At 48.5% G+C, this 25,462-nt stretch overlaps 1 protein-coding gene across 4 annotated transcripts in view; it reads right to left on the bottom strand.

The window, feature by feature from the left end:
* Window positions 1–3,265: 3,265 nt before the first annotated feature.
* Window positions 3,266–25,462, bottom strand: part of NCLN (nicalin) — a 50,523-nt gene continuing 28,326 nt past the window's right edge. For all 4 annotated transcript variants that reach the window (XM_030218857.1, XM_030218856.1, XM_030218859.1 and 1 more), the window contains exons 13-15: window positions 24,578–24,631; window positions 24,419–24,497; window positions 3,266–3,950 (exon numbers count right to left, since the gene is read on the bottom strand). In XM_030218857.1, the coding sequence (XP_030074717.1) occupies window positions 3,891–3,950; window positions 24,419–24,497; window positions 24,578–24,631 (193 nt within the window). In that variant the 3' untranslated portion in view covers window positions 3,266–3,890. The remainder of the gene's footprint in view (window positions 3,951–24,418; window positions 24,498–24,577; window positions 24,632–25,462) is intronic.

Genomic DNA, 25,462 nt, shown 5'->3' with positions numbered 1-25,462 from the left:
TTTTTTCTTTTTAACTGCACTCCCTGCTTACTGCTCCAACCTCTGAGGCAGTGGGTTTTTTTTTTTTTTTAACATTACACAGTGCTCACCACCAGTCCAGGATCTCCACAAGGAACCCCTCCCAGGCAAAGTGGGGAGGAGGAGGCCAAGGCACAGCACTCACCAAACAAGGCGAGCAGTGGGGGGGGGGGGGGGGGGGGGGGAGACCCAGAATCCAGATTGTACATCCCCAACAAGGTGCAGGGGCCAAAGCCCGAGACCCAAGAGCTCTAAAATCACTCGTCTAATCCTCCTTCTGTTCCCTTTATTTATTTTTTTAAACAAATGCCGCCAAAAACAAAACCAGGACATATGAGCCTTGTCAAGCAAAAAAGGAAAATTTAGAAACCAAGCTAAATGGAGCCAAAAACCAGCTTGCTCAGAAAATAAAGGAGGACTGGGTTGCACAGACTCACCTACCTCTGCTGGGAGACTTGAGAAAGGTCAGGGTTGCACAATCCCTTATACAGGTATCACTAGTCAGTAGTTCTCAGTCTGTCTCTGCTGGTAGGACAGCATATTACCCGCTCATCAGAAATGGTGTGGAGAAGATAAGGAGAAACAGTTTGCTCATATGTCTTCTAGACCTCAAATCGCTGAATCTCTGCCAGATCCTCCAAGTAGGATCCAGAGGACAGGGCTCTTTCTCCCTCTTCCAGTAGTTTGCTCAGGCATCCTAGCACAGTATATAGAAGACCCAGCTTCCTTTTTCTCCGTACTTTTGATCACTTTAAAAGTTGCAGGGGGATCCAGAGGATGCTTGAGTAAACTGCTGGCAGAGAAAGAAAGTGAGCCAGATCTTTTGATCTCACTCAGTGGATCTAGCGCAGCTCTGGGCAACTTGATCAGCATCCAGAGGACACTTGGCCTCTCCCAGATCCACTGCTTTGCTTTCCACATGGAAGATCTGGTATAACATTGGTGGCTTTTAAGATGTAAAGCATACAATTTGGAGGATCTGACTTTTTAGCAGCAAGTGTTGCTCTGGTTTTAAAATTAATATATTTATTAAGACTTCCTTTTTTTTTTTTTTAAGAAATTCCCCTAGGCAGTGTACAAGTGGAACAGGTGGAGGCAATTTCAATTATAGTGACAGCATGATCATAATAAAATGCAGCATACAACACAATTAAACAGCAAGGTGAAAATTCATCTCTCATCATTCATTATCTGGGAAGAAAAGGGGGGAAAGACAGGTACACCACTTTGGGGCACCTGTGCAACATTCCTGCCTCTACCTCCCTTCCTCCTAGCAAGGGGATGCACGGAACAGTCGTGCGGCTGTCGGGTCCCCTGCCCATGGATGGACATGTCTAGTATGATTAAAGGAAAGAAAATTATCCAATAAGAATGTAATTTCTTTCCTTTTGCCTATGGTGCTGGTGCTGGCAGAGGGCTTCAGATGGAACAAACTGCGCCTAGCTTTTAAACAACCCTCTTCTGTTGGGGTACTTTAGACCCTGCTTAGTAATGAAAGGTATGTGACCTGAGTTGTAAGACTATAAAATTCTTCCTTCACAAAGAGGGGAGTATTTCTTAAGCAGTACTCAAATTTTTAATAAAAAAAAAAGTTTCTTGTGGTTTCTTGACACCATTGAGCCTGCAACTAGTGGGAAAATGTGGGGTATAAATGTGCTAAATAAATAATTCTTCTTTAACATAATTTTATCAGATAGGATTTATCTTATAAATGTTTATACCAGGGGGTATGTCAAAATGGCGGCATGCTTTCTCTAGCTGTTTAAGCCTCCCTACCTGCTGTGGGGGTAAACATTTTCCTTCTCTATTATGCCGCACACAAAGTGTAAATGGACTGTAAAGGCCTGGTCCTTGACAGTCCGAACATCTCTGCCATCGCAGCAGACAGTTTTGCCATTAGAACCCCGATGCTGTCCGGCAGGAGCCCTGTTGTTGCTCTGGGTTTGGAAGACCCCAGAGACTTGGGGCTGGGTGTTCTCGCTCTCTCTCTCCCCTCCAATTCCTAATACGCTGCCTCGCCCACATGGATCAGCGTGGGCCTTCCAATGTGGAAGTCGCTGAAGAAAGGTCCTATTTGAGGAACTGAAGCTGCGGTTCCAGATGGAGTACAGAAGTTTGTGGAAATTTAGCTCTGAAAAGGAAACCCGAGGTGGTGACGCCAGATAGCGTATGGACTTCCCTCCTTAATGGTGACTTAAGTCTACCCTACTACTACTACTATTTAGCATTTCTATAGCGCTACAAGGCATATGCAGCGCTGCACAGACATAAGAGGTTTCTACTTTAGTGAGTACTGTTGATAATCTTTAGAAGGCACGAAGGTTGAATTTATAGCTGAAATTTCAGGAGTTAAAGGAGACATAAAGAACTTGCAAGACTTGACTGCTTTAGTGAAGGATAAAGTAATTCTGCAGAGAAGGCTTGAGCAGTTGGAGAATTACAGTCATAGGTTAAATCTTGGAACTTTCCTAAATCCCCCAGGAATTGCTCCCCTAGATGTACTTAAAAGATATTAGAAGTTTCTGAAAATTCCTTCTGGTGCTATTCCTCCATTAAATCGGATATATTATTTTCCCTCTTAAGTTTTTGCCAAACCAAAAGTTTGAAGAACCAACTGTGTCATATCTGCTAGACCAACGGCTCATCAAGCCCAGCTCTTTTCAGGCTGCCCCAATTCCTGTTGTCCTCCAGAAATTTGTCCAAGTCTTTCCTAAAGCCAGCTATGTGATTTACCTTAACCACACCCTCCAGTTCTACAGCTTGATTGTGCACTAAATGAAAAAATTATTTTCTTCAATTTGCTTTAAGTCTACAACTGGTTAATTTCATGGAGAATTCCGTAAACCTAGTGATATTTGAAAGATAAATAAACCATCACATTTTTACCAAATTCTCTACACCAGGTCCACATCTCTCTAACTGGATCGCAAACATCTATGCACAGGGGCATAGCTCATGATAGCAAAGCCTAGCACACAACATAAAAAGGGAAAGTGGATGGGATTTGATATACCACCTTTCTGTGGTTATGATCAAAGTGGCTTACATCTTGCACACAGTAATTATTTTGTACCTGGAGCAAAGGAGGGTTACATGACTTGCCCAGAGTGACAAAAAACTGCGTTGGTAATTGAACCTAGTCTCTCTGGTTCTCAGGCCACCACATTGTTAGATTACTCCTCCACTTATACCATCAAACTACAGAAAGAAATCTTAGGCAAGATTTTCCAAAATTATTTTATTTTTTTTTTCAGCAAGGGGCTATTTTCCCCACATTATTTGCAAATACCTTCCTGCATGGCCATCATTTACAAACCGATTGTGGACAGAGTGCAAGGGACAGTGAGAAACCCAAAGGAAAAACACAATTGAGCACAGTGATTAAAGACAAACCAAAATGGGGAAGAGGGGAACAAAATAGAAAAGAAATCCCTGTCATTATAAATAAAAGCAACAGTGTATCTGCAAATATATTGTCATAAGAAACCATTATAACATTAGTGGTGGAGACTGCAGTTAAGCAACCTGCTTAGAATCTGCTTGTATGGCACACTTTGCCGAGCAATGGCTGCTATAACCATTCTCCTTACAGAAATACATAATACAGAGGAAGTCCCGACTCTGCAGGGCCACCTTAAGTCTCTGCCTAGTGAGTACAATACACAGTAGTGACTGAGGTCTGTGTAAGCCCCTCCCCTTCTTCTCCCACTCTGTGAAAACAGGGGCCAGGGCAAAGAACAATTACAGTTTGGTTTCATCAGATTTGGGTGGGAAGCGGAAGCACTAGTTGGTTCATCATGGCTCAGTGGTTGCCCAGCAGGTGTGGTTTCACCAAGCTGGAATAGGCGACGGAGGAATGGTGATCCATCACATTACTGCTGCTTCACTTTGAGAGACAGCTTCTGAACAGTCTTGTAGAGGAGACCAAAATTCTATCAACAGAAAGAAAAACAAAGAAATGAAGCACAGCCCACAAGCCCTCAGCCCTTAACCTGGAAGACAATGCTTCTTCATAAGGATACTGGAAAAGCGAAGTTACTTACCTGTAGCAGGTATTGTCCGAGGACAGCAGGCTGATTGTTCTCATATATGGGTTACGTCCACGGCAGCCCCAGGTCCGGAAAATCTTCCTAGCAACAAAGGTTGCTAAAGCCTTCGAGCGCGCGGGTGCGCGAACTGCGCATGCGCGGCCATCTTCCTGCCTGTCGCGCGAGAGTCCCACTTCAGTCAACTTAGGAAGCAAAACCAAAGAAAGGAACAACTCCAAAGAGGGTGGGTTGGTGAGAACAATCAGCCTGCTGTCCTCAGAGAATACCTGCTACAGGTAAGTAACTTTGCTTTCTCCGAGGACAAGCAGGCTGCTTGTTCTCACATATGGGTATATCTAGCCCCCAGGCTCACTCAAAACAACAAACGGTCAATTGGGTCTCGCAAAGGCGAGGACATAAAGATTGACCTACGAAGAAACATCTAACTGAGAGTGCAGCCTGGAACAGAATAAAAATGGGGGGGGGGGGGGGGGGGGGGAGTTGTATTCTAAACTCTGAACAGTTTCTGCAGCACCGACTGCTCAAACCGACTGTCGCATCGGCTATCCTGCTGAAGGCAGTAATGAGATGTGAATGTGTGGACTGATGACCAAATTGCAGCCTTGTAAATCTCTTCGATAGTGGCTGACTTCAAGTGGGCCACTGATGCTGCCATGGCTCTAACACTATGAGCCGTGACATGACCCTCAAGAGTCAGCCCAGCTTGGGCGTAAGTGAAGGAAATGCAATCTGCTAGCCAATTAGAAATGGTGCGTTTCCCGACAGCCACTCCCCTTCTGTTAGGGACAAAAGAAACGAACATTTGGGCGGCCTGTCTGAAGGGGCTTGTCCGCTCCACATAGAAGGCCAATGCTCTCTTGCAGTCCAATGTATGCAACTGACGTTCAGCAGGGTGGGTATGAGGCCATGGAAAGAAAGTTGGCAAGACAATTGACTGGTTCAGATGGAACTCAGACACCACCTTTGGCAAGAACTTAGGGTGAGTGCGGAGATCTACTCTGTTATGATGAAATTTAGTATAAGGAGCACAGGCTACCAAGGCTTGAAGCTCACTGACTCTACGAGCTGAAGTAGCAGCCACCAAGAAAATGACCTTCCAGATCAAGAACTTCAGATGGCAGGAATCCAGTGGCTCAAAAGGAGGTTTCATCAGCTGGGTGAGGACGACGTTGAGATCCCATGACACTGGTGGAGGTTTGACTGGGGGCTTTGACAAAAGCAAACCTCTCATAAAGCGAACAACTAAAGGCTGTCCAGAGATAGGCTTACCCTCTACACAATAATGGAAAGCACTAATTGCACTAAGATGAACTCTTACGGAGTTGGTCTTGAGACCAGACTCTGACAAGTGCAGAAGGTATTCAAGCAGGGTCTGTGTAGGACAAGAGCGAGGATCAAGGGCCTTGCTGTCACACCAGACGGCAAACCTCCTCTATTTGAAAGAGTAACACCTCTTTGTGGAATCTTTCCTGGAAGCAAGCAAGACTCGGGAGACATCCTCAGAAATACCCAAGGAGGCGAAATCTACACTCTCAACATCCAGGCCGTGAGAGCCAGACACTGGAGGTTGGGATGAAGAAGCGCTCCCTCGTTCTGAGTGATGAGGGTTGGAAAACACTCCAATCTCCACGGTTCTGCGGAGGATAACTCCAGAAGAAGAGGGAACCAAATCTGACACGGCCAGAAGGGAGCAATCAGAATCATGGTTCCGCGGTCTTGCCTGAGTTTCAGCAAAGTCTTCCCTACTAGAGGTATGGGAGGATACGCATACAGAAGGCCTGACCCCCAATGTAGGAGAAAGGCATCTGAGGCTAGCCTGTCATGGGCCTGAAGTCTGGAACAGAACTGAGAGACCTTGTAATTATTCTGAGTGGCAAAAAGATCCACCGAGGGGGTGCCCCACGCTCGGAAGATCTTGTGGACAACTGCCCTGTTGACAGACCACTCGTGAGGTTGCATTATCCTGCTCAACCTGTCGGCCAGACTGTTGTTTACGCCTGCCAGATACGTGGCCTGGAGAAACATGCCATGGCGGCGAGCCCAAAGCCACATCTTGGCGGCCCCCCCGACCGACACAGGGGGCGAGATCCAGTGCCCCCCTGCTTGTTGACATAGTACATGGCAACCTGGTTGTCTGTCTGAATTTGGATAATTTGATTGGACAGCCGATCTCTGAAAGCCTTTAGAGCGTTCCAGATCACTTGCAACTCCAGGAGACTGATCTGAAGACCTGATTCCTGAAGGGACCAAGCTCCCTGAGTGTGGAGCCCATCTACATGAGCTCCCCACTCTAGGAGAGATGCATCCGTAGTCAGCACTTTTTGAGGCTGAGGAATTTGGAAAGGACGTCCCAAGGTCAAATTGGAGCGAATTGTCCACCATATCAGGGAATTGTGAAAAGTGGTGGACAACTGGACTGCATCCTCTAGATCCCCAGCAGCTTGATACCACTGGGAAGCTAGGGTCCATTGAGCTGACCTCATGTGAAGACGGGCCATGGGAGTCACATGAACTGTGGAGGCCATATGGCCCAGGAGTCTCAACATCTGCCGAGCTGTGATCTGCTGAGATGCTCTGGCCAAGGAAACCAGCGACAGAAGATTGTCTGCCCTCACTTCGGGAAGGTAGGCATGAGCCGTCTGAGTCCAGCAGGGCTCCTATGAACTCTGAACTGGAAGAAAGTGGGACTTTGGGTAATTTATGACAAACCCCAGTAGCTCCAGGAGTTGAATAGTCATCTGCATTGACTGTAGAGCTCCTGCCTCCGAGGTGTTCTTTACCAGCCAATCGTCGCGATAAGGGAACACATGCACTCCCAGCCTGCGTAGCGACGCTGCAACAACCGCCAGGCATTTGGTGAACACCCAGGGCGCAAAGGCGAGCCCAAAGGGCAGTACACAATACTGAAAGTGCTGTGTTCCCAGATGGAATCGAAGATACTGCCTGTGAGCTGGCAGTATCGGGATGTGTGTATAAGCATCCTTTAAGTCCAGAGAGCATAGCCAGTCGTTTTTCTGAATCACGGGAAGAAGGGTGCCCAGGGAAAGAATCCTGAACTTTTCTTGAATCAGATATTTGTTCAGGGCCCTTAGGTCTAGGATGGGATGCATCCCCCCTGTTTTCTTTTGCCCAGGGAAGTACCAGGAATAGAATCCCAGCCCTTCTTGCCCCAGTGGCACGGGCTCGACCACATTGATGCTGAGAAGAGCAGAGAGTTCCTCTGCAAGTACCTGCCTGTGCTGGAAGCTGAAGGACTGAGCTCCCGGTGGGCAATTTGGAGGTTTGGAGATCAAATTGAGGGAGTATCCCCGCTGGACTATTTGAAGAACCCACTGATCGGAGGTTAAAAGAGGCCACCTTTGGTGAAAAATTTTTAACCTCTCTCCCCCCCCCCCCGACTGGTAGATCGTCCGGCACGGACACTTTTATTGCGGCTATGCTCGCCTGGAGCCAGTCAAAAGCCCATCCCTTGCTTTTGCTGGGGAGCTGCAGGGGCCTGTCGAGGCGCACGCTGTTCACGTGAACGAGCGCACTGGGGTTGAGCCTCAGCAGACTGGCAGGAAGGTGGATTGTACCTACGCTTATTGTAAGCATAGGGAGCATTCTTCCTTCCCCCGTAGAGCAGCTCCACCAGCGGGAAACCACATTCGACAAACTCTCCCACCGGGCGCCTTCAGCATAAGGTGCCCGGTGGGAGAGTTTGTTGAATGTGGTTTCCCGCTGGTGGAGCTGCTCTACCACCTGTTCGACTTTCTCGCCGAAAATATTATCCCCCCAGCAAGGATCATCCACAAGCCGCTGCTGGAGACGATTGTCGAGGTCAGAGACATGCAGCCATGAGAGTCTGCGCATCACTATACCCTGAGCAGCAGCTCTGGACGCCACATCAAAAGAATCGTAAGTACCCCTGGATAGGAATTTACAACACGCATTCAGCTGCCAGACCACCTCCCGAAAAGGCTTGGCCTACTCCAAAGGGAGCTGATCGACCAAGTCCGCCAGTTGCTTCACACTGCTCCACAAGTGAATGCTCATGTAGAGCTGGTAAGACTGAATTTTGGAGATGAGCATAGAGGGCTAGTAGGCCTTCCTCCCAAAAGAGTCCAAAGTCCGAGCTTCCCTTCCTGGGGGCGCCGAGGCAAAATCTCTCGTACTTTTGGCTTTCTTGAGAGCGGAATCCACAACCCCAGAGTCATGAGGCAACTGGGCCCTCATCAACTCCGGGTCCCCGTGAATCCGATTACTGGGACTCAACTTTCTTAGGAATGGTGGGGATAAACTAAGGAAAATAAAGGAAACTTTTTTTTTTTTTTAAGAAAATCCGGAACAGCTCAAACGCAAGCCGCACACGAAGAAAAACAAAGAAAAAATTTGGCGAAAAGCCGGCTAAGTGAACGCTCTTCTTTTTCTGGGGCAACAGAACCGCCGTAAACAGCCGCTCCTGACCGCGGAAAAAAAGACTGAAGCGGGACTCTTGTGCGACAGGCGGGAAGATGGCCGCGCATCTGCGGTGCGTACACCCGCGTGCTCGAAGGCTTTAGCAACCTTTGTTGCTAGGAAGATTTTCCGGACCTGGGGCTGCCGTGGACGTCACCTATATGTGAGAACAAGCAGCCTGCTTGTCCTCGGAGAATGGTAGATATGAACAAAAGAGGTCTTCACTGGGTAGAACAATATATATACTTTGAAAGAGAGAGATGAGAGAGACTTTTAAAATTCTTCCATGGCATCAATGCACAGGAGGCAAATCTCTTATGTAAAAGGAAGCTCTGGAACATGGGCACATAGGATGAAGGTGAAAGTGGACTGATTTCAAGAGTAATGTAAGGAAATACTACTTCTCAGAAAGGGTAGTGGAAGTGTCAGATAGCCTCCTAATGGAGAGGAAGGATTGTGTGTGAATTCAGAAAAATCACAGGACAAGTGCAGAGGAGCTCTAAGACAGAGGGATTGTAGAGCTAAGTAGTTGCTATGGATGGGCAAACTGGATAGGATGTGGGGTCTTTTTCTACTGTGATTTTCTATATGCCTCTGTTTCAATTTTGTCTTAGCCCTAGAGCAGCGGTTCTCAATCTGTGTGTCACGAAGCACAGCAAAGTGTGTCACGGATGCAGACTGGCAACATACTTTTTTTGGGGCAGCAGTAGAGCGCTGAACAGTGAACCGGCACTTGCAAATCTTCCTGCTGCAGCGCACCTCGGGCCAAATTGCCACCGATTCCACCCTCCTCCCTAGCAGTCCTCTCTGCAGTGAGGGTGCTGCTGGAACCCGTGATGCTGGGACACTTCCACAACAGCACCAAAGACTGAACTAGAAGGCAGCCAAATGTCTTGCTGTGACTCCAGTGGACCTCAGCATCAGGAATGTGCCTGCAGAAACCATAGACAGCCCGGTTCAGAGTGCTTCTGTGGGACTCAGAACAGGGCTCTCTGTGGCTTTTGCTGGCATGCTTCTGATGCTGGGGTCACTAAAGACTGGAGTTTCACTGCACTGTCAGGGGTGTCAGCACCAAGGAATTGCTGCAGACCTTTCAATCTGAATCTACGCTGACACCCCCACCCCACTGTCCTCTGTGCAGTGAGGGTGCCACTGGTGTCAGTGATGACACGGACACTTCTGAAGCAGAAGCGCTGGACTAGACGGCAGTCAACCGTTCTGTCATGACTCTGGCGATCCCAGCAGCAGGAGCGTGCCTGCAGAAATCACAGACAGTAATTCCATGTGCTCCTGTGGCTCTCTGTGGATTCTGCATAAAGGCTTCTGATGCTGGGGTCACTAGAGACTACAGCTTCGCTAGACTGTCAGTTGGGGTGCTGGCACCAAGGAGTTGCAGCAGACCTCCCGGTACAAATGTGCTCTGACCCCCCCCCCCCCCCCCCCCCCCAAGTAGTCCTCTGTGCAGTGAGGGTGCCTGCAATCCTCTGTGCAAGTACAGAAGCAATAATGCTGCTGCAGCTGGCACCTACACCTCCAGTAGTGCTTATGCCTGGGCTGGAGGGCAGTCAACCATTGTCACAACTCTAGCGACCACAGCAGCAGAACAGCTGTTGTTTCTACAGGTGTGCTCAGCTGCTGGGGTCACCAGAGTCAGGGCTAACAGTTGGCTGCCCTCCAGCCCTGGCATAAACACAGCAGAATGAGCTCCACTCTGTGCAAGGAGAGCAACAAAGATTCCTTAGCGTCCCTCCGGACCGGACCAGGATTGGACTGATGGGTTGTGCTCGCCTACCAGCAGGTGGAGACTGAGAAAAAACTCTGACTCTAGAGAGCCAATAGGAGCCCTGGCCATGTGACCTTAGCCTCAGTATTTTCTCAGTCTCCCAGCAGGTAGGAAGTGAGCCCATTAGTCTCTCTCCTTTTCTCTTTAGATATTACAGATATTTGTGATAATTCTTCTGTGCCTGGAATCTTATTTAGAGGCTTGACAGGGTTTCCTTTCTCTTCTTTCTTTGACAGCCTCGGGGGTGTTAAACTCGGGTGTCTCGAGTCCACCCCCCTTCCTCCCCATCTCCCTGGCTTAGCAGGGAAGGGCCGTCCCTTTCTCTGGAAAGGTGTACCGTCTTTGGGAGAGGCAGCCACTTTTAACAGGTAGCTGCTTTAAAAGAATTAAATCAAATAAAAGTAAATTCAAAGAAGCAGCCTTTCTTTCCCCAGACTTCTAACGAGCAGGCAGCTCCAGTGTTTTATTATGATTGAGGGGTTATAAAAAAACAAACAGAAGAAAATAATTCAGTATCTGTGACTTTAAACAGCGATTTTTCTCGTCAGATTTAATTTCCTCCATTTTCTTGCGTTTTGGCGGCGGCAGTTTAAACAAATGAAAAAAAAAAAAAAAAGAAAGGTGCGAACCGCGTAAGCGCGGCCACCTGTTTTTTCTGATATGGCTTAAAAGTTCAAACAGCTGCTGTCGGTCAGCGTCGCGCAGTTCACGCAGCCGGAACGTGTAAATTTTGCTCTCCCTTCAAGGTTTCTTCGGGTCCGGTGCTGCCTCCAGTTTTTTCGGGGCCTTTTTCGCCGGCTGTTGTTTCTTCGCCGTTCCACTGGGCTCCGCTTGTTCGGAGGTGTCGGGCGCGCTGTCGACGATCGCCACAGGGCCAGTGGAGCGAACGGCGGCCATTTTGTTTCTCCCTCCATCTTATCAGTCGGGGATCTCTCTGCTGAAGGTAAGGCTGCAGTTCATAGAGCAGTTCGGCTCCAAGATGTGTACACTTTTGTATGTGCTGAACGGCGTATTCTAAAATGCTCTTCACATCAGCAGGCAATATTTGGTTGAAAGGGGGCTCCTTTCATATATGGATATATAACAAGCTTTTCTTCTTTTAAATTTCTATGTATCACGGGGCTGTTAACACTAGTTTTTTCTGGTGCTCAGTCATTTTTCATTGCCTGGTGGAAAATCTACATCTTATCATAATATCATAATTCATTTCAAGCATTTTCCTCAATAGCTGTAGTATTATACAGTGTTTTAAGAACTTTAGAAACTTTCTCTATAGGCATAGAGTAAATTTCTGTCTTTCTCATTCCCTGGTGAATAGGACTACATTGTCTAAGAGTCAATTGATTGGTACTTTGCAATTCTGACCATAATATCTTAGTTCCTTTCAAGCATTTTACTCCATGCGTATGATGTTATATAGTGTTTTAAGAACTTAACAGACACTCTCAATGGCTGTAGTGTTATACAGTGTTTTCTTTTTCCGACTTTAAGAAGCCTTCTCTAGAGGCATACAGTATATTGTTCAGATGCCATGGGGATATATCAGCTCTTTCATATTCTCTGAGGGACAGTCCTGTCTACCAAGCTCCCAGTCACTCAGCTGCCTTAGCAGGCATGCTTTATTCATGTCTTCCCTTCTTTTCCAACTGCCTTGAAGCCTCTCATTTTTCATTTTAGCTTTCTTCTGGTTTTTACAGGACATATGGTCACTTAGAGAATAAAGTCATCCTTTCACTTAAAGATAGTGGACGGTCCTCAAACCATCTACTCGTGTTTGTCTCTACTCTATCAGTTCAGCATTGGCAGATTATAAACATCCTGGTTTGGTCCAGTATGCCTATACATACCATCTGCTATCTCTTCCTCTTTCTTAGAGACCTGATGTTATATCAAGCTTTCTTGAATTCAGATACAGTCTTGTCTACACTGCCTTCACCAAGTGGCTGTGGCACAACTTCACTTTTTTCGTTACAGGTAATTTCCAAGTTTGTCCTTTTTCATTTTCATTCTATGCGCCTTCACTCCAGAGTGTTCTTTCAATTGGAAGGGGATTCACTCACTTCCTGTGTATTTATACCATAGGTACATAAAGCGAATGCTACATACCTGTAGAAGGTATTCTCCGAGGACAGCAGGCTGATTGTTCTCACTGATGGGTGACGTCCACGGCAGCCCCTCCAATCGGAAACTTCACTAGCAAAGTCCTTTGCTAGCCCTCGCGCGCCCGCGCGCACCGCGCATGCGCGGCCGTCTTCCCGCCCGAAACCGGCTCGAGCCGGCCAGTCCAGTATGTAGCAAGACAATACACTTCAAGGGAAGACACAACTCCAAAGGGGAGGCGGGCGGGTTTGTGAGAACAATCAGCCTGCTGTCCTCGGAGAATACCTTCTACAGGTATGTAGCATTCGCTTTCTCCGAGGACAAGCAGGCTGCTTGTTCTCACTGATGGGGTATCCCTAGCCCCCAGGCTCACTCAAAACAACAACATTGGTCAATTGGGCCTCGCAACGGCGAGGACATAACTGAGATTGACCTAAAAAATTTACCAACTAACTGAGAGTGTAGCCTGGAACAGAACAAACAGGGCCCTCGGGGGGTGGAGTTGGATCCTAAAGCCCAAACAGGTTCTGAAGAACTGACTGCCCGAACCGACTGTCACGTCGGGTATCCTGCTGCAGGCAGTAATGAGATGTGAATGTGTGGACAGATGACCACGTCGCAGCTTTGCAAATTTCCTCCATGGTGGCTGACTTCAAGTGGGCTACCGACGCTGCCATGGCTCTAACATTATGAGCCGTGACATGACCCTCAAGAGCCAGCCCAGCCTGGGCGTAAGTGAAGGAAATGCAATCTGCTAGCCAATTGGATATGGTGCGTTTCCCTACAGCCACTCCCCTCTTGTTGGGATCAAAAGAAACAAACAATTGGGCGGACTGTCTGTGGGGCTGTGTCCGCTCCAGATAGAAGGCCAATGCTCTCTTGCAGTCCAATGTGTGCAGCTGACGTTCAGCAGGGCAGGAATGAGGACGGGGAAAGAATGTTGGCAAGACAATTGACTGGTTCAGATGGAACTCCGACACAACCTTTGGCAGAAACTTAGGGTGAGTGCGGAGGACTACTCTGTTGTGATGAAATTTGGTGTAAGGGGCCTGGGCTACCAGGGCCTGAAGCTCACTGACTCTACGAGCCGAGGTAACTGCCACCAAGAAAATGACCTTCCAGGTCAAGTACTTCGGATGGCAGGAATTCAGTGGCTCGAAAGGAGGTTTCATCAGCTGGGTGAGAACGACATTGAGATCCCATGACACTGTAGGAGGCTTGACAGGGGGCTTTGACAAAAGCAAACCTCTCATGAAGCGAACAACTAAAGGCTGTCCTGAGATCGGCTTACCTTCCACTTGGTAATGGTATGCACTGATTGCACTAAGGTGAACCCTTACGGAGTTGGTCTTCAGACCAGACTCAGACAAGTGGAGAAGGTATTCAAGCAGGGTCTGTGTAGGACAAGAGCGAGGATCTAGGGCCTTGCTGTCACACCAGACGGCAAACCTCCTCCAATGAAAGAAGTAACTTCTCTTAGTGGAGTCTTTCCTGGAAGCAAGCAAGATGCGGGAGACACCCTCTGGCAGACCCAAAGAGGCAAAGTCTACGCCCTCAACATCCAGGCCGTGAGAGCCAGGGACTGGAGGTTGGGATGCAGAAGAGCCCCTTCGTCCTGCGTGATGAGGGTCGGAAAACACTCCAATCTCCACGGTTCTTCGGAGGATAACTCCAGAAGAAGAGGGAACCAGATCTGACGCGGCCAAAAGGGAGCAATCAGAATCATGGTGCCTCGGTCTTGCTTGAGTTTCAACAAAGTCTTCCCCACCAGAGGAATGGGAGGATAAGCATACAGCAGACCTTCCCCCCAATCCAGGAGGAAGGCATCCGACGCCAGTCTGCCGTGGGCCTGAAGCCTGGAACAGAACTGAGGGACCTTGTGGTTCACTTGAGATGCGAAGAGATCCACCAGGGGGGTGCCCCACGCCTGGAAGATCTGTCGCACCACACGGGAATTGAGCGACCACTCGTGAGGTTGCATAATCCTGCTCAACCTGTCGGCCAGACTGTTGTTTACGCCTGCCAGATATGTGGCTTGGAGCACCATGCCTTGACGGCGAGCCCAGAGCCACATGCTGACGGCTTCCTGACACAGGGGGCGAGATCCGGTGCCCCCCTGCTTGTTGACATAGTACATGGCAACCTGATTGTCTGTCTGAATTTGGATAATTTGGTGGGACAGCCGATCTCTGAAAGCCTTCAGAGCGTTCCAGATCGCTCGCAACTCCAGAAGATTGATCTGTAGATCGCTTTCTTGGAGGGACCACCTTCCTTGGGTGTGAAGCCCATCGACATGAGCTCCCCATCCCAGGAGAGACGCATCCGTGGTCAGCACTTTTTGAGGCTGAGGAATTTGGAAGGGACGTCCCAGAGTCAAATTGGAGCAAATCGTCCACCAATACAGGGATTCGAGAAAACTCGTGGACAGGTGGATCACGTCCTCTAGACCCCCGGCGGCCTGATACCACTGGGAGGCTAGGGTCCATTGAGCAGATCTCATGTGAAGGCGGGCCATGGGAGTCACATGAACTGTGGAAGCCATGTGGCCCAGCAATCTCAACATCTGCCGAGCTGTGATCTGCTGGGACGCTCGCACCCGCGAGACGAGGGACAACAAGTTGTTGGCCCTCGCCTCTGGGAGATAGGCGCGAGCCGTCCGAGAATCCAGCAGGGCTCCGATGAATTCGAGTTTCTGCACTGGGAGAAGATGGGACTTTGGGTAATTTATCACAAACCCCAGTAGCTCCAGGAGGCGAATAGTCATCTGCATGGACTGCAGGGCTCCTGCCTCGGATGTGTTCTTCACCAGCCAATCGTCGAGATATGGGAACACGTGCACCCCCAGCCTGCGAAGCGCCGCTGCTACCACAGCTAGGCACTTTGTGAACACCCTGGGCGCAGAGGCGAGCCCAAAGGGTAGCACACAGTACTGGAAGTGGCGTGCGCCCAGCTGAAATCGCAGATACTGTCTGTGAGCTGGCAGTATCGGGATGTGTGTGTAGGCATCCTTCAAGTCCAGAGAGCATAGCCAATCGTTTTGCTGAATCATGGGGAGAAGGGTGCCCAGGGAAAGCATCCTGAACTTTTCTTTTACGAGATATTTGTTCAGGGCCCTTAGGTCTAGGATGGGACGCATCCCCCCTGTTTTCTTTTCCACAAGGAAGTACCTGGAATAGAACCCCAGCCCTTCTTGCCCGGATGGCACGGGCTCGACCGCATTGGCGCTGAGAAGGGCGGAGAGTTCCTCTGCAAGTACCTGCTTGTGCTGGAAGCTGTAGGACTGAGCTCCCGGTGGACAATTTGGAGGTTGTGAGGCCAAATTGAGGGTGTATCCTTGCCGGACTATTTGGAGAACCCACTGATCGGAGGTTATGAGAGGCCACCTTTGGTGAAAAGCTTTCAACCTCCCTCCGACAGGCAGGTCGCCTGGCACTGACACTTGGATGTCGGCTATGCTCTGCTGGAGCCAGTCAAAAGCTCGCCCCTTGCTTTTGCTGGGGAGCCGCGGGGCCTTGCTGATTCGCACGCTGCTGACGAGAGCGAGCGCGCTGGGGCTTAGCCTGGGCCGCAGGCTGTCGGGAAGGAGGATTGTACCTACGCTTGCCAGAAGTATAGGGAACAGTCTTCCTTCCCCCGAAAAATCGTCTACCTGTAGAGGTAGAAGCTGAAGGCTGCCGGCGGGCGAACTTGTCGAATGCGGTGTCCCGCTGGTGGAGAGACTCTACCACCTGCTCGACTTTTTCGCCAAAAATGTTATCCGCACGGCAAGGCGAGTCCGCAATCCGCTGCTGGATTCTATTCTCCAGGTCGGCGGCACGCAGCCATGAGAGCCTGCGCATCACCACACCTTGAGCAGCGGCCCTGGACGCAACATCAAAAGTGTCATAAACTCCTCTGGCCAGGAATTTTCTGCACGCCTTCAGCTGCCTGACCACCTCCTGAAAAGGCTTGGCTTGCTCAGGGGGAAGAGCATCAACCAAGCCCGCCAACTGCCGCACATTATTCCGCATGTGTATGCTCGTGTAGAGCTGGTAAGACTGGATCTTGGACACGAGCATAGAGGAATGGTAGGCCTTCCTCCCAAAGGAGTCTAAGGTTCTAGCGTCCTTGCCCGGGGGCGCCGAAGCATGTTCCCTAGAACTCTTAGCCTTCTTTAGGGCCAAATCCACAACTCCAGAGTCATGAGGCAACTGAGTGCGCATCAGCTCTGGGTCCCCATGGATCCGGTACTGGGACTCGATCTTCTTGGGAATGTGGGGATTAGTTAATGGCTTGGTCCAGTTCGCAAGCAATGTCTTCTTCAGGACATGGTGCAAGGGAACAGTGGACGCTTCCTTAGGTGGAGAAGGATAGTCCAGGAGCTCAAACATTTCAGCCCTGGGCTCGTCCTCCACAACCACCGGGAAGGGGATGGCCGTAGACATCTCCCGGACAAAGGAGGCAAAAGACAGACTCTCGGGAGGAGAAAGCTGTCTCTCAGGAGAGGGAGTGGGATCAGACGGAAGACCCTCAGACTCCTCGTCAGAGAAATATCTGGGATCTTCCTCTTCCTCCCACGAGGCCTCACCCTCGGTGTCAGACACAAGTTCACGGACCTGTGTCTGCAACCTCGCCCTGCTCGACTCCGTGGAACCCCGTCCACGATGGGGGCATCGAGAGGTAGACTCCCTCGCCCGCATCGGCGAAGCTCCCTCCGCCGACGTAGTCGGGGAGCCTTCCTGGGAGGTGGCCGCGCGTGCGGTACCGACGTCGGGGACCTCAACCTGGGCGATGGGCCAGCCGGCGCCACGCTCGACGGTACCGGTGGCGCAAGCACCGCCGGTACCGGAGGGGTAGGGCGCAACAGCTCTCCCAGAATCTCTGGGAGAACGGCCCGGAGGCTCTCGTTTAGAGCGGCTGCAGAGAAAGGCTGAGAGGTCGATGCAGGCGTCGACGTCAGTACCTGTTCCGGGCGTGGAGGCTGTTCCGGGCTGTCCAGAGCGGAGCGCATCGACACCTCCTGAACAGAGGGTGAGCGGTCCTCTCGGTGCCGATGCCTGCTGGGTGCCGAATCCCTCGGCGACCCAGAGCTCTCGGTGCCGACACGGGGAGGAGACCGGTGTCGATGCTTCTTCGATTTCTTCCGAAGCATGTCACCGGAGCTCCCCGGCACCGACGAGGAGGACGTCGAATCCATCCGTCGCTTCCTCGGGGCCGAGACTGAAGAAGGTCGATCTCGGGGGGGCTGTACCGCAGGAGCCCTCAGGGTAGGCGGAGACCCACCCGAGGGCTCACCGCCACCAGCAGGGGAATGGACAGCCCTCACCTGCACTCCACCCGATGCACCACCGTCCGACGACATCAGCAGACGAGGTCCTGGTACCACCGACGTCGATGCAGCTATCCGATGTCTCGGCGCCGATGCAGAGGCCCGATGCCTCGATGCACTCGATGCAGGGGCGGCCGAGGAAGATGGTCTGGACGCTGACGACGTCGATGCACTCGAAGATCCCGGTGCCGATGCCGACGAAGAGCCCGAGAACAACACGTTCCACTGGGCTAGTCTCGCTACCTGAGTCCGCCTTTGAAGCAGGGAACACAGACTGCAGTTCTGAGGGCGGTGCTCGGCCCCCAGACACTGAAGACACGACGAGTGTCGATCAGTGAGCGAGATAACCCGGGCGCACTGGGTGCACTTCTTGAAGCCGCTGGAAGGCTTCGATGTCATGGGCGGAAAAATCACGCCGGCGAAATCAAAAGCCGAAATGGCGAAATTTGAAGCACCAAATTTAGAGGGAGAAAAAATCTCGACCGAGGCCGAAAAGAGGCCTACCCCGACGACGAAAGAAAACTTACCGGGGCAAAAAAGCTGGAAGTACGGGGAGGATTTACACGAAACCCGGCGGGGGGTTTCCGGAGCACTTCCCGACTAGGACAAAGCTTTCCCGAAGGAAAAAAACACGTTCAAAACAAATTGGACGCGCGAGGTCGACTTTCCGGGGCTCGACACGGCGAAAACACGACCGTACCGAGTGCGGACAAAAGAAGACTGGCCGGCTCGAGCCGGTTTCGGGCGGGAAGACGGCCGCGCATGCGCGGTGCGCGCGGGCGCGCGAGGGCTAGCAAAGGACTTTGCTAGTGAAGTTTCCGATTGGAGGGGCTGCCGTGGACGTCACCCATCAGTGAGAACAAGCAGCCTGCTTGTCCTCGGAGAAGTATGGTTATGCTGGGTAAGGCCTAAAGTCCATCAAGTCCAGCATTCATATCTAATGGGCATAGGTACATAAGTTTTGCCATTCTGGGGAAGCTCAAATGTCCACCTTTCTACAACCAGAACAGCATTAAAGAAAAGAAAAAAAAAAAAAAACCTCTCACGAGAGTATCGAACAGAAATCTCTGCTCCAAAAGCAAGGCTTTGCAGTAATTCTGCAAACTAACGCATACAATATTTGCCATGGCTGTTTGTAGCCCTATTTAACTGGTGTCCTTGGTCACCCTTCCTCTTCTCCTCAGGATCCAGAGAATGGCTAGTTTTTTGCTTATGCATTAACCGGTCATTTTCAGCAGTACTCTCTCTTCCGTTCTTTTATAGATCTAAGAGGATGTTCATTGCGCTCTTAGGGTCATTTCATTCTTACCTAGACGACTGCCTAATTGGAGAAAGTCTTATCAGCAGAGTTCTCAGGTCACGCACCGGGTGTTGCATTTCTTACAGTCTCTAGGTTGGGTGGTGATTGTAGCCAGGCCTCTCATTTGATCTCTCATTTGATCTCTCATCAGATATCTCTGATTTTCTCTTTGTTTAGTCAGGTTGGCGCACAGTCTTTTGTCTCCTCTGCAAACATCCCAGTTTATATTTTTCTTGGTGACCTTGGGCCTTCGGCCATTTCCTCGCTCTATTCTGCAGAATGCAATTTTACTTTCTAATGCCCAAGAAGGAATTTTCCTTCATCCTATTGCGAATCTCAGGGTCATCAATCGCACTATTTAAGTGTCATCTAGTTATCTCAAGAACCTTAGTTCTGTCATTGGGATGCTTCGTGCAGTACACTTTTGGCAGAAGCTTGTTTGTATATATTTTTTTTTCTGGGGGACCTCAGCAATTCGTTTTACCTTCGGGTGAATTTTGTTTTCCCTACTGACAAACAAGGCGGAGAGAGCTATGTTGGTCCTTGCCATGGCAATGGGTTATGTCATCCGCCAAGGAGGAGTTAAGAGTATACTCTTGAGTTTGTACTCATTTTTTCTTAGTTGTGTCACCCTGCATTTAGGTGAATGGACTCATTTTTTTCAGCCTTACTTCCTCACTGCGACACTTCAGGGCTATCTCTTTTTGCCTTCAGGCTCACGAACATTTCTTGCTTCTTCCGTTCAGCAACAGTCTTGACGGAGACAGGGACAGATGCCAACGTCCAGCAGGGGTTTTTTCAGCCTTCTTTATGCGTTTCTTCCATCATCTCACTAGGTGTTTACGCAGAACCAAGGCACCCTTCTACATCCGGACCCCCAGTCACTCAAACTTATGGCGTGGTTACTGGGTCTGCAACATCTTTGATATTTTCGCAGGAAGTACTTCAAGTTTTAATTGCTTCCAGACAGAAATCTACATTAAAGTCCTATAAATCAAAGTGGCGACGGTTCACTCTGTGGTACTCCTCTCGCCACTTCATTCCACAAACAGTATCCATTTTGCATGTTTTGGAATATCTTCTGCATCTTGCGAAATCTTGTCTGTCTTACTCATCCATTAGAGTTCATTTGGCAGCTCTATCAATGATGCATGATACTGTTGACAACCACACGCTTATGCAGCATCCACTGTCAAAGCGGTTTCTTAAAGGAGTCCTGCACCTGTACCTCCCGCTTCGTCCACCAGCTAGGTGAACTAGGTGAACAGACTCTTAAAGTTCTGTTTTCTAGTAGCCATAACTTTTTCTATAAAGTTTTCCTCTTCAAGCAGTGTTTCCCAGTAGCCATTGCAGCAAGTAGATCTATGTGTGGAATACTTCTATGGTTGGTAACTTCTTTTCGGTCTGCTGTAGTTTAAAGTTTTCACCTTTCCCAATCGGTTTTTTCTTATTGGTTTTGTCCTTCTAGCCAGTAGGCGTAAAAGTTTTTCATTGTTTCTAACCCGCTATATCGCGAAGGATCAAGGAAATGAGAATGTCTATTTCTCTTCTCGCTGAGAGGGCAGTTCCACAGCGTATTACAACATATTCCACAACTTCAGAAGCGGGCTCTATTCTTACTACGGCGATTTTTGGTGCTCTCGGTGCACATTGGTAAGTTGGCAACTTAGTCCTAGTTTCATTTTATTTTGCTCATTGGGACACACTACATGTTGTCGCCAGGTGGCCTATGCAGCATGAACATTTCTCTGCAGTTTTCATAGGGTCCTTCCCTTCAGATTACTGCTTTGGTACTTCCCATCAGTCCAATCCTGGTCCGGTCCGGAGGGACGCTAAGGAAGGAGAAATTAGATCTTACCTGCTAATTTGCTTTCCTTTAGTCCCTCCGGACCGGACCAGGCCCCTCCCATGTTCTCTCTACTCTTTAGCTTCTTTTATTAAGTAGGAAGTGTATTCAGTAGGAAGTGTATTCATTCCTTTACGATTCGTGGAACAATACTATATATATACAGAACTTTACGTGGTCTATACCACTTCTCTGGTGGTTGCTGGTGAGCTCAATTGCTGGAATCTATAAAACCTTAAATACGCCATACCACTTCTCTGGTGAGAGTTGTGGCTGAGCTCAGTTGCTGGAATATCTATAAAACCTTAAATATGATTTACCACTTTTCTGGTGAGAGTTGCTGGTAAGCTCAGTTGATGGAATATATATAAAATCTTAAGTGGGCCATACCACTTCTCTGGTGAGAGTTGCTGGTGAGCTATAAGACAAGTGAGCCATACCACTTCTCTGGTGAGAGTTGCGGGTGAGCTATATTATACGTGAGCCATACCATTTCTCTGGGGAGAGTTGCTGGTGAGCTATATTACATGTGAGCCATATCGCTTCTCTGGTGAGAGTTGCTGGTGAGCTATAGTACAAGTGAGCCATACCACTTCTCTAGTGAGAGTTGCTGGTGAGCTGTAATACATATCGGGCCATACCACTTCTCTGGTGAGAGTTGCTGGTGAGCTCTGATACTTGGCATTGCCGAGTGCTTTGTGGCTGCTAGGATTCCATACGGCACAGAAGGCCTTTCTTTCTTTCCTGCTTTGTTATTCAAATACTGAGGCTAAGGTCACATGGCCAGGGCTCCTATTGGCTCTCTAGAGTCAGAGTTTTTTCTCAGTCTCCACCTGCTGGTAGGCGAGCATAACCCATCAGTCCAATCCTGGTCCGGTCCGGAGGGACTAAAGGAAAGCAAATTAGCAGGTAAGATCTAATTTCTCCATAGCTGCCAGCTCAGCCAGCCCTTGAGGAGCAGTCAACTTCAACCCTCCCACCCTGAAGTGAAATGAAAGCAGGGCCAGGAAATGAAAGAGCTGCATATGCCTTTCCTCACAACCTGTCTTCTCCCACCAGGAAGTGATGCTGGTGGTATGTTTTTCACGTTTGGCAACTGTTCCAGTTGAAGAGGTAGGACACAGGTTGTGAGGAAAGCATGAGTGAAGTTGATCTGGCCTATTGGGTTTCCTTCAGCTATCCCTTCACCTTCACTCCACTTCACCCCCATTCCCTCTCAAGGGTAGTCAGTGTTGTGTGTGTCTATTTCCCTCCAACTCCAAGAAGGTGCAACATTGCAGACTTTCACCTGCATAGTGTGCCAGGTGGAGGAGAAGGAACCTGGTTCTGTGGAAGGGCTGCTGCTTGGTACTGGTAAGAAGGTAAGTAAATCTGGCTTCTTACATATTGTGGAAGAGACAGACAGGTGGGAGTAGGGGAAGGGGTGGGGAGAGAAAGATGCCAGGGACTGCGGGGAAAGAAGGAGAAGTGCTGGACTCCCAAAGGAGAGGCAGAAGAGAGGAATACTTGCTGGACCCCGGGAGAGGGGGGCAGGAGGAAGAGGAGAGAGTTACTGGAAATTTTTTTTTTTTTTTTTTTTGGGGGGGGGGGGGGGGGGGGGGGGGGGGGGTACAGGACGGAAAGTAGACAGAGGGAGAGATGCTGGCACCTGGCTGGGGGATGGGGACACAGAGGGCAATGCTGGGCAGGGCGGATAGGGATGCAGAGAAAAAAAAAATCGATGGTAGACATATCTGCCAGAACTTGTTTTAGACATTGCTGGGGCCCGTGACAAAACTTCCAGGAATCTCCAGCATTGTGGGGAATTAATACATAACATAGTATATGACAGCAGATAAAGACCTGAACGGTCCATCCAGAATGCCCAACAAGATAAACTCATTTTTCATGGTATGTGATACTTTATATGTATACCTGAGTTTGATTTGTCCTTGCCATTCTCAGGGCACAGACCATAGAAGTCTGCCCAGCACTATTCTTGTACTAAAAGTTCTGAAGCTAACATCAAAGCCTAAAGTTGAAGCACCTTAAAATGGTACGATAAGAATCTCAGTGTCATGTTTGTATGTTTTTATATTATTTTACATTACAACACACCTAGCAAGGGAGAAAGTTTGTGTTGCTATTACTGAATGAGACTGAATAACTTGAATATAAATTGGATACTTGGCTGTAATGTAAAATGAAATGCCCTAGATTTACTTGGGAATAATTCTATAAAAAATTTTTCATGCATCAAAGCTTTATTACAAGTGGGTTACATGCGGTGCATAGTTTTCTCTAACCTGTGTAAAGGCATTTTTCGGGCCATAGTTTTGGCCGAGCATGGAGGCAGTTCTGATTTGCATGTGTTGTTCACCTGCTTCTGAGCAGGTGTAAATATGCGCACCTTCATTTTACCTGAAATTTCTGTGGGTTTGGTGGGTAATTTTATGAAGGCACACAGGGACCCTAATTAGTACTTAAAGTGCATTTTACTGTGCAACCATGTGGAAGGTGTTTGGCATTTAACATGTAGAACTTATCGCACACTGCCTGCCTCATGCAGAATTAACATGGGACCACTTAACATCTCCCAAATAGGTGCTAAGTGCTTCCGCTTTAATTGGGAGCACAAATTTTAATGTTAACGCATAACCTGCAATACAAAATAGTGGTAACCACCCCCCCCCCCCATAGGTGCTGTTATAAAACAGGTTTGAAATAGGCACTTTTTGAGATTTCTTACTTTTGTTGCTGTATAAAATTACCCTCCTATCTCCTTCTTGAGACATTTTAAATGTAATTGAATGGCTTTGTTGAAAATATGATAATGTAATCTGTGTTTTTCTGAAAATGCTAATAAAAATTAAAAAAAATGTAATTGAATGGGTATAATCCCCTTCCCACCCTAGTGGCATAATTGTAAGAATAAGAGAAAAAAAGTTAATACCATTTTTTTGACCCTTGGCAGGGAGAAAGACCTGAATCAGAACATTTCTTACCACCTCTTTTTTTCTGTTACTTCTATTCTTAGAGTTTACAACTTGTCATGGATAGATTTGTTATCAAAAAGAAAGCCAGACTTGAAGATCCAAGCTCAAGCAGTGCAAGTACACTACAGCGGAATATCTGTGCTGATATGAATGTTTCTGTTACTGATACTATCACACATCCCTGCAGAAATCACATCTATACTGAAGCCATGGAAATGATTCCTTTTATAGGTTGGCATAAATGACAGCTCATTAATATATGTGCATAAATCATTCTGCCCCAATTCCTCTTCCAAACATGCCTACTGTAAAGCTGTCTAAAGACATGCAATTATTTGCACCATGCAAACTTTTAAACAAAGTAATTTTATACAAGCCCTTTCATGCACATAAAAGAGTGTTTATGCACAAAAATGGTATATAAAATTACTTCCTAAGAGTTACTTAAGCCATTTTTCAGTTCAGCCTTGGAGTACAGTAAGCAGTGTGTCACACACATCTGCATTGTATGTCAGGTGTGTCACAATGAAAAAAAAGTTGAGAACCACTGCTCTAGGGGAAGATTAATTGTGGCCAATCTCCCACATCCCATTCTCACTCACCTGCACCGCGATATAAGCAACTCCAAGATAAGCTGCTATACACAGAGCCAACAGCAGGTCAAAGACAGCTGGTTTAACCCTGAAAAGCACAACAACATAACATGAGAGCTGAAGGAGGAGGAGGAGAGTCAGAGTAAAGACAAAATGGGCTGCAGTTACCTGTATGCATGCACTGTCTGCTTTAACTGATCATAGAACACAAATTCGGGATCCCTGTGGAAACAAACCAGTTATCTTTACAAAACACTCCATCCCAGGGGGGTGGGCCCTCAAGAGTTCTCTACAGAGCACATATATGAAAGCACGCATGACAGGATGCAGGGGCAGCATCTAATAAAAGCAAGCACAACAGCTGGAATCACCCCCCCCCCCCCTCCTGTTACTTGGTGAATCGAAGCAGAAATGGAGTATAGCCACAAGACTTGGTGTAGTTAAGGGTGGACAGTAAATGCCCCTCACCTGAGATGTGGGAAATGGGGAGTTGATTTTCTCTGCAGATTGGATTGTTTAAGTCATCTTCGATGTTATTGATTTTTAACATTTAAATGCAGCTTGTTTTGTGTATGCTTTTTTTTTTTTGTAACTCATTCTGAGCATTTTTGAGGGGGGTTGGATAAAAAGATGACAAATATAAAAGCAGAGATGCCAGGTTCCCTGTTCCAAGCTGGAGATTTTGGGGCAGTCCTGGATTTCTGACCACCCCCATCATGGTGCTTTATGGGACTTGCAGCACTGATTTCAATGGGCAGGATCAGACACTACAAAATTCCACACTGCTTTAGGATCTAAGTTCAAAGCCAGGACTGGCCAAAAAGTCTTCACAATGGAACTGAGAAACTTGGCATCTCTGATAAAGAAGGGGGCTGAGGACCAGTAGCTATTCCCTCTGGTCATTACTGCCCTACTGGCAAAGAAACTGGGGCTTCTGGGCTCAGCAGAAGGCACTTGATTAACTCACAGTCTGCACAGACAGGATGGTGCAAGCACTAAACATAAGAAACCAAATTGTTTGGGACTAGACTGAAAGAAGAAGCAGGATTAAGA

This window comes from Microcaecilia unicolor, chromosome 11 (assembly GCF_901765095.1).
Source record: "Microcaecilia unicolor chromosome 11, aMicUni1.1, whole genome shotgun sequence".
Lineage (NCBI taxonomy): Eukaryota > Metazoa > Chordata > Amphibia > Gymnophiona > Siphonopidae > Microcaecilia > Microcaecilia unicolor.
The sequence above is the reverse complement of the archived record's forward strand: the minus strand, read 5'-3'. Positions and strand labels throughout refer to the sequence as shown.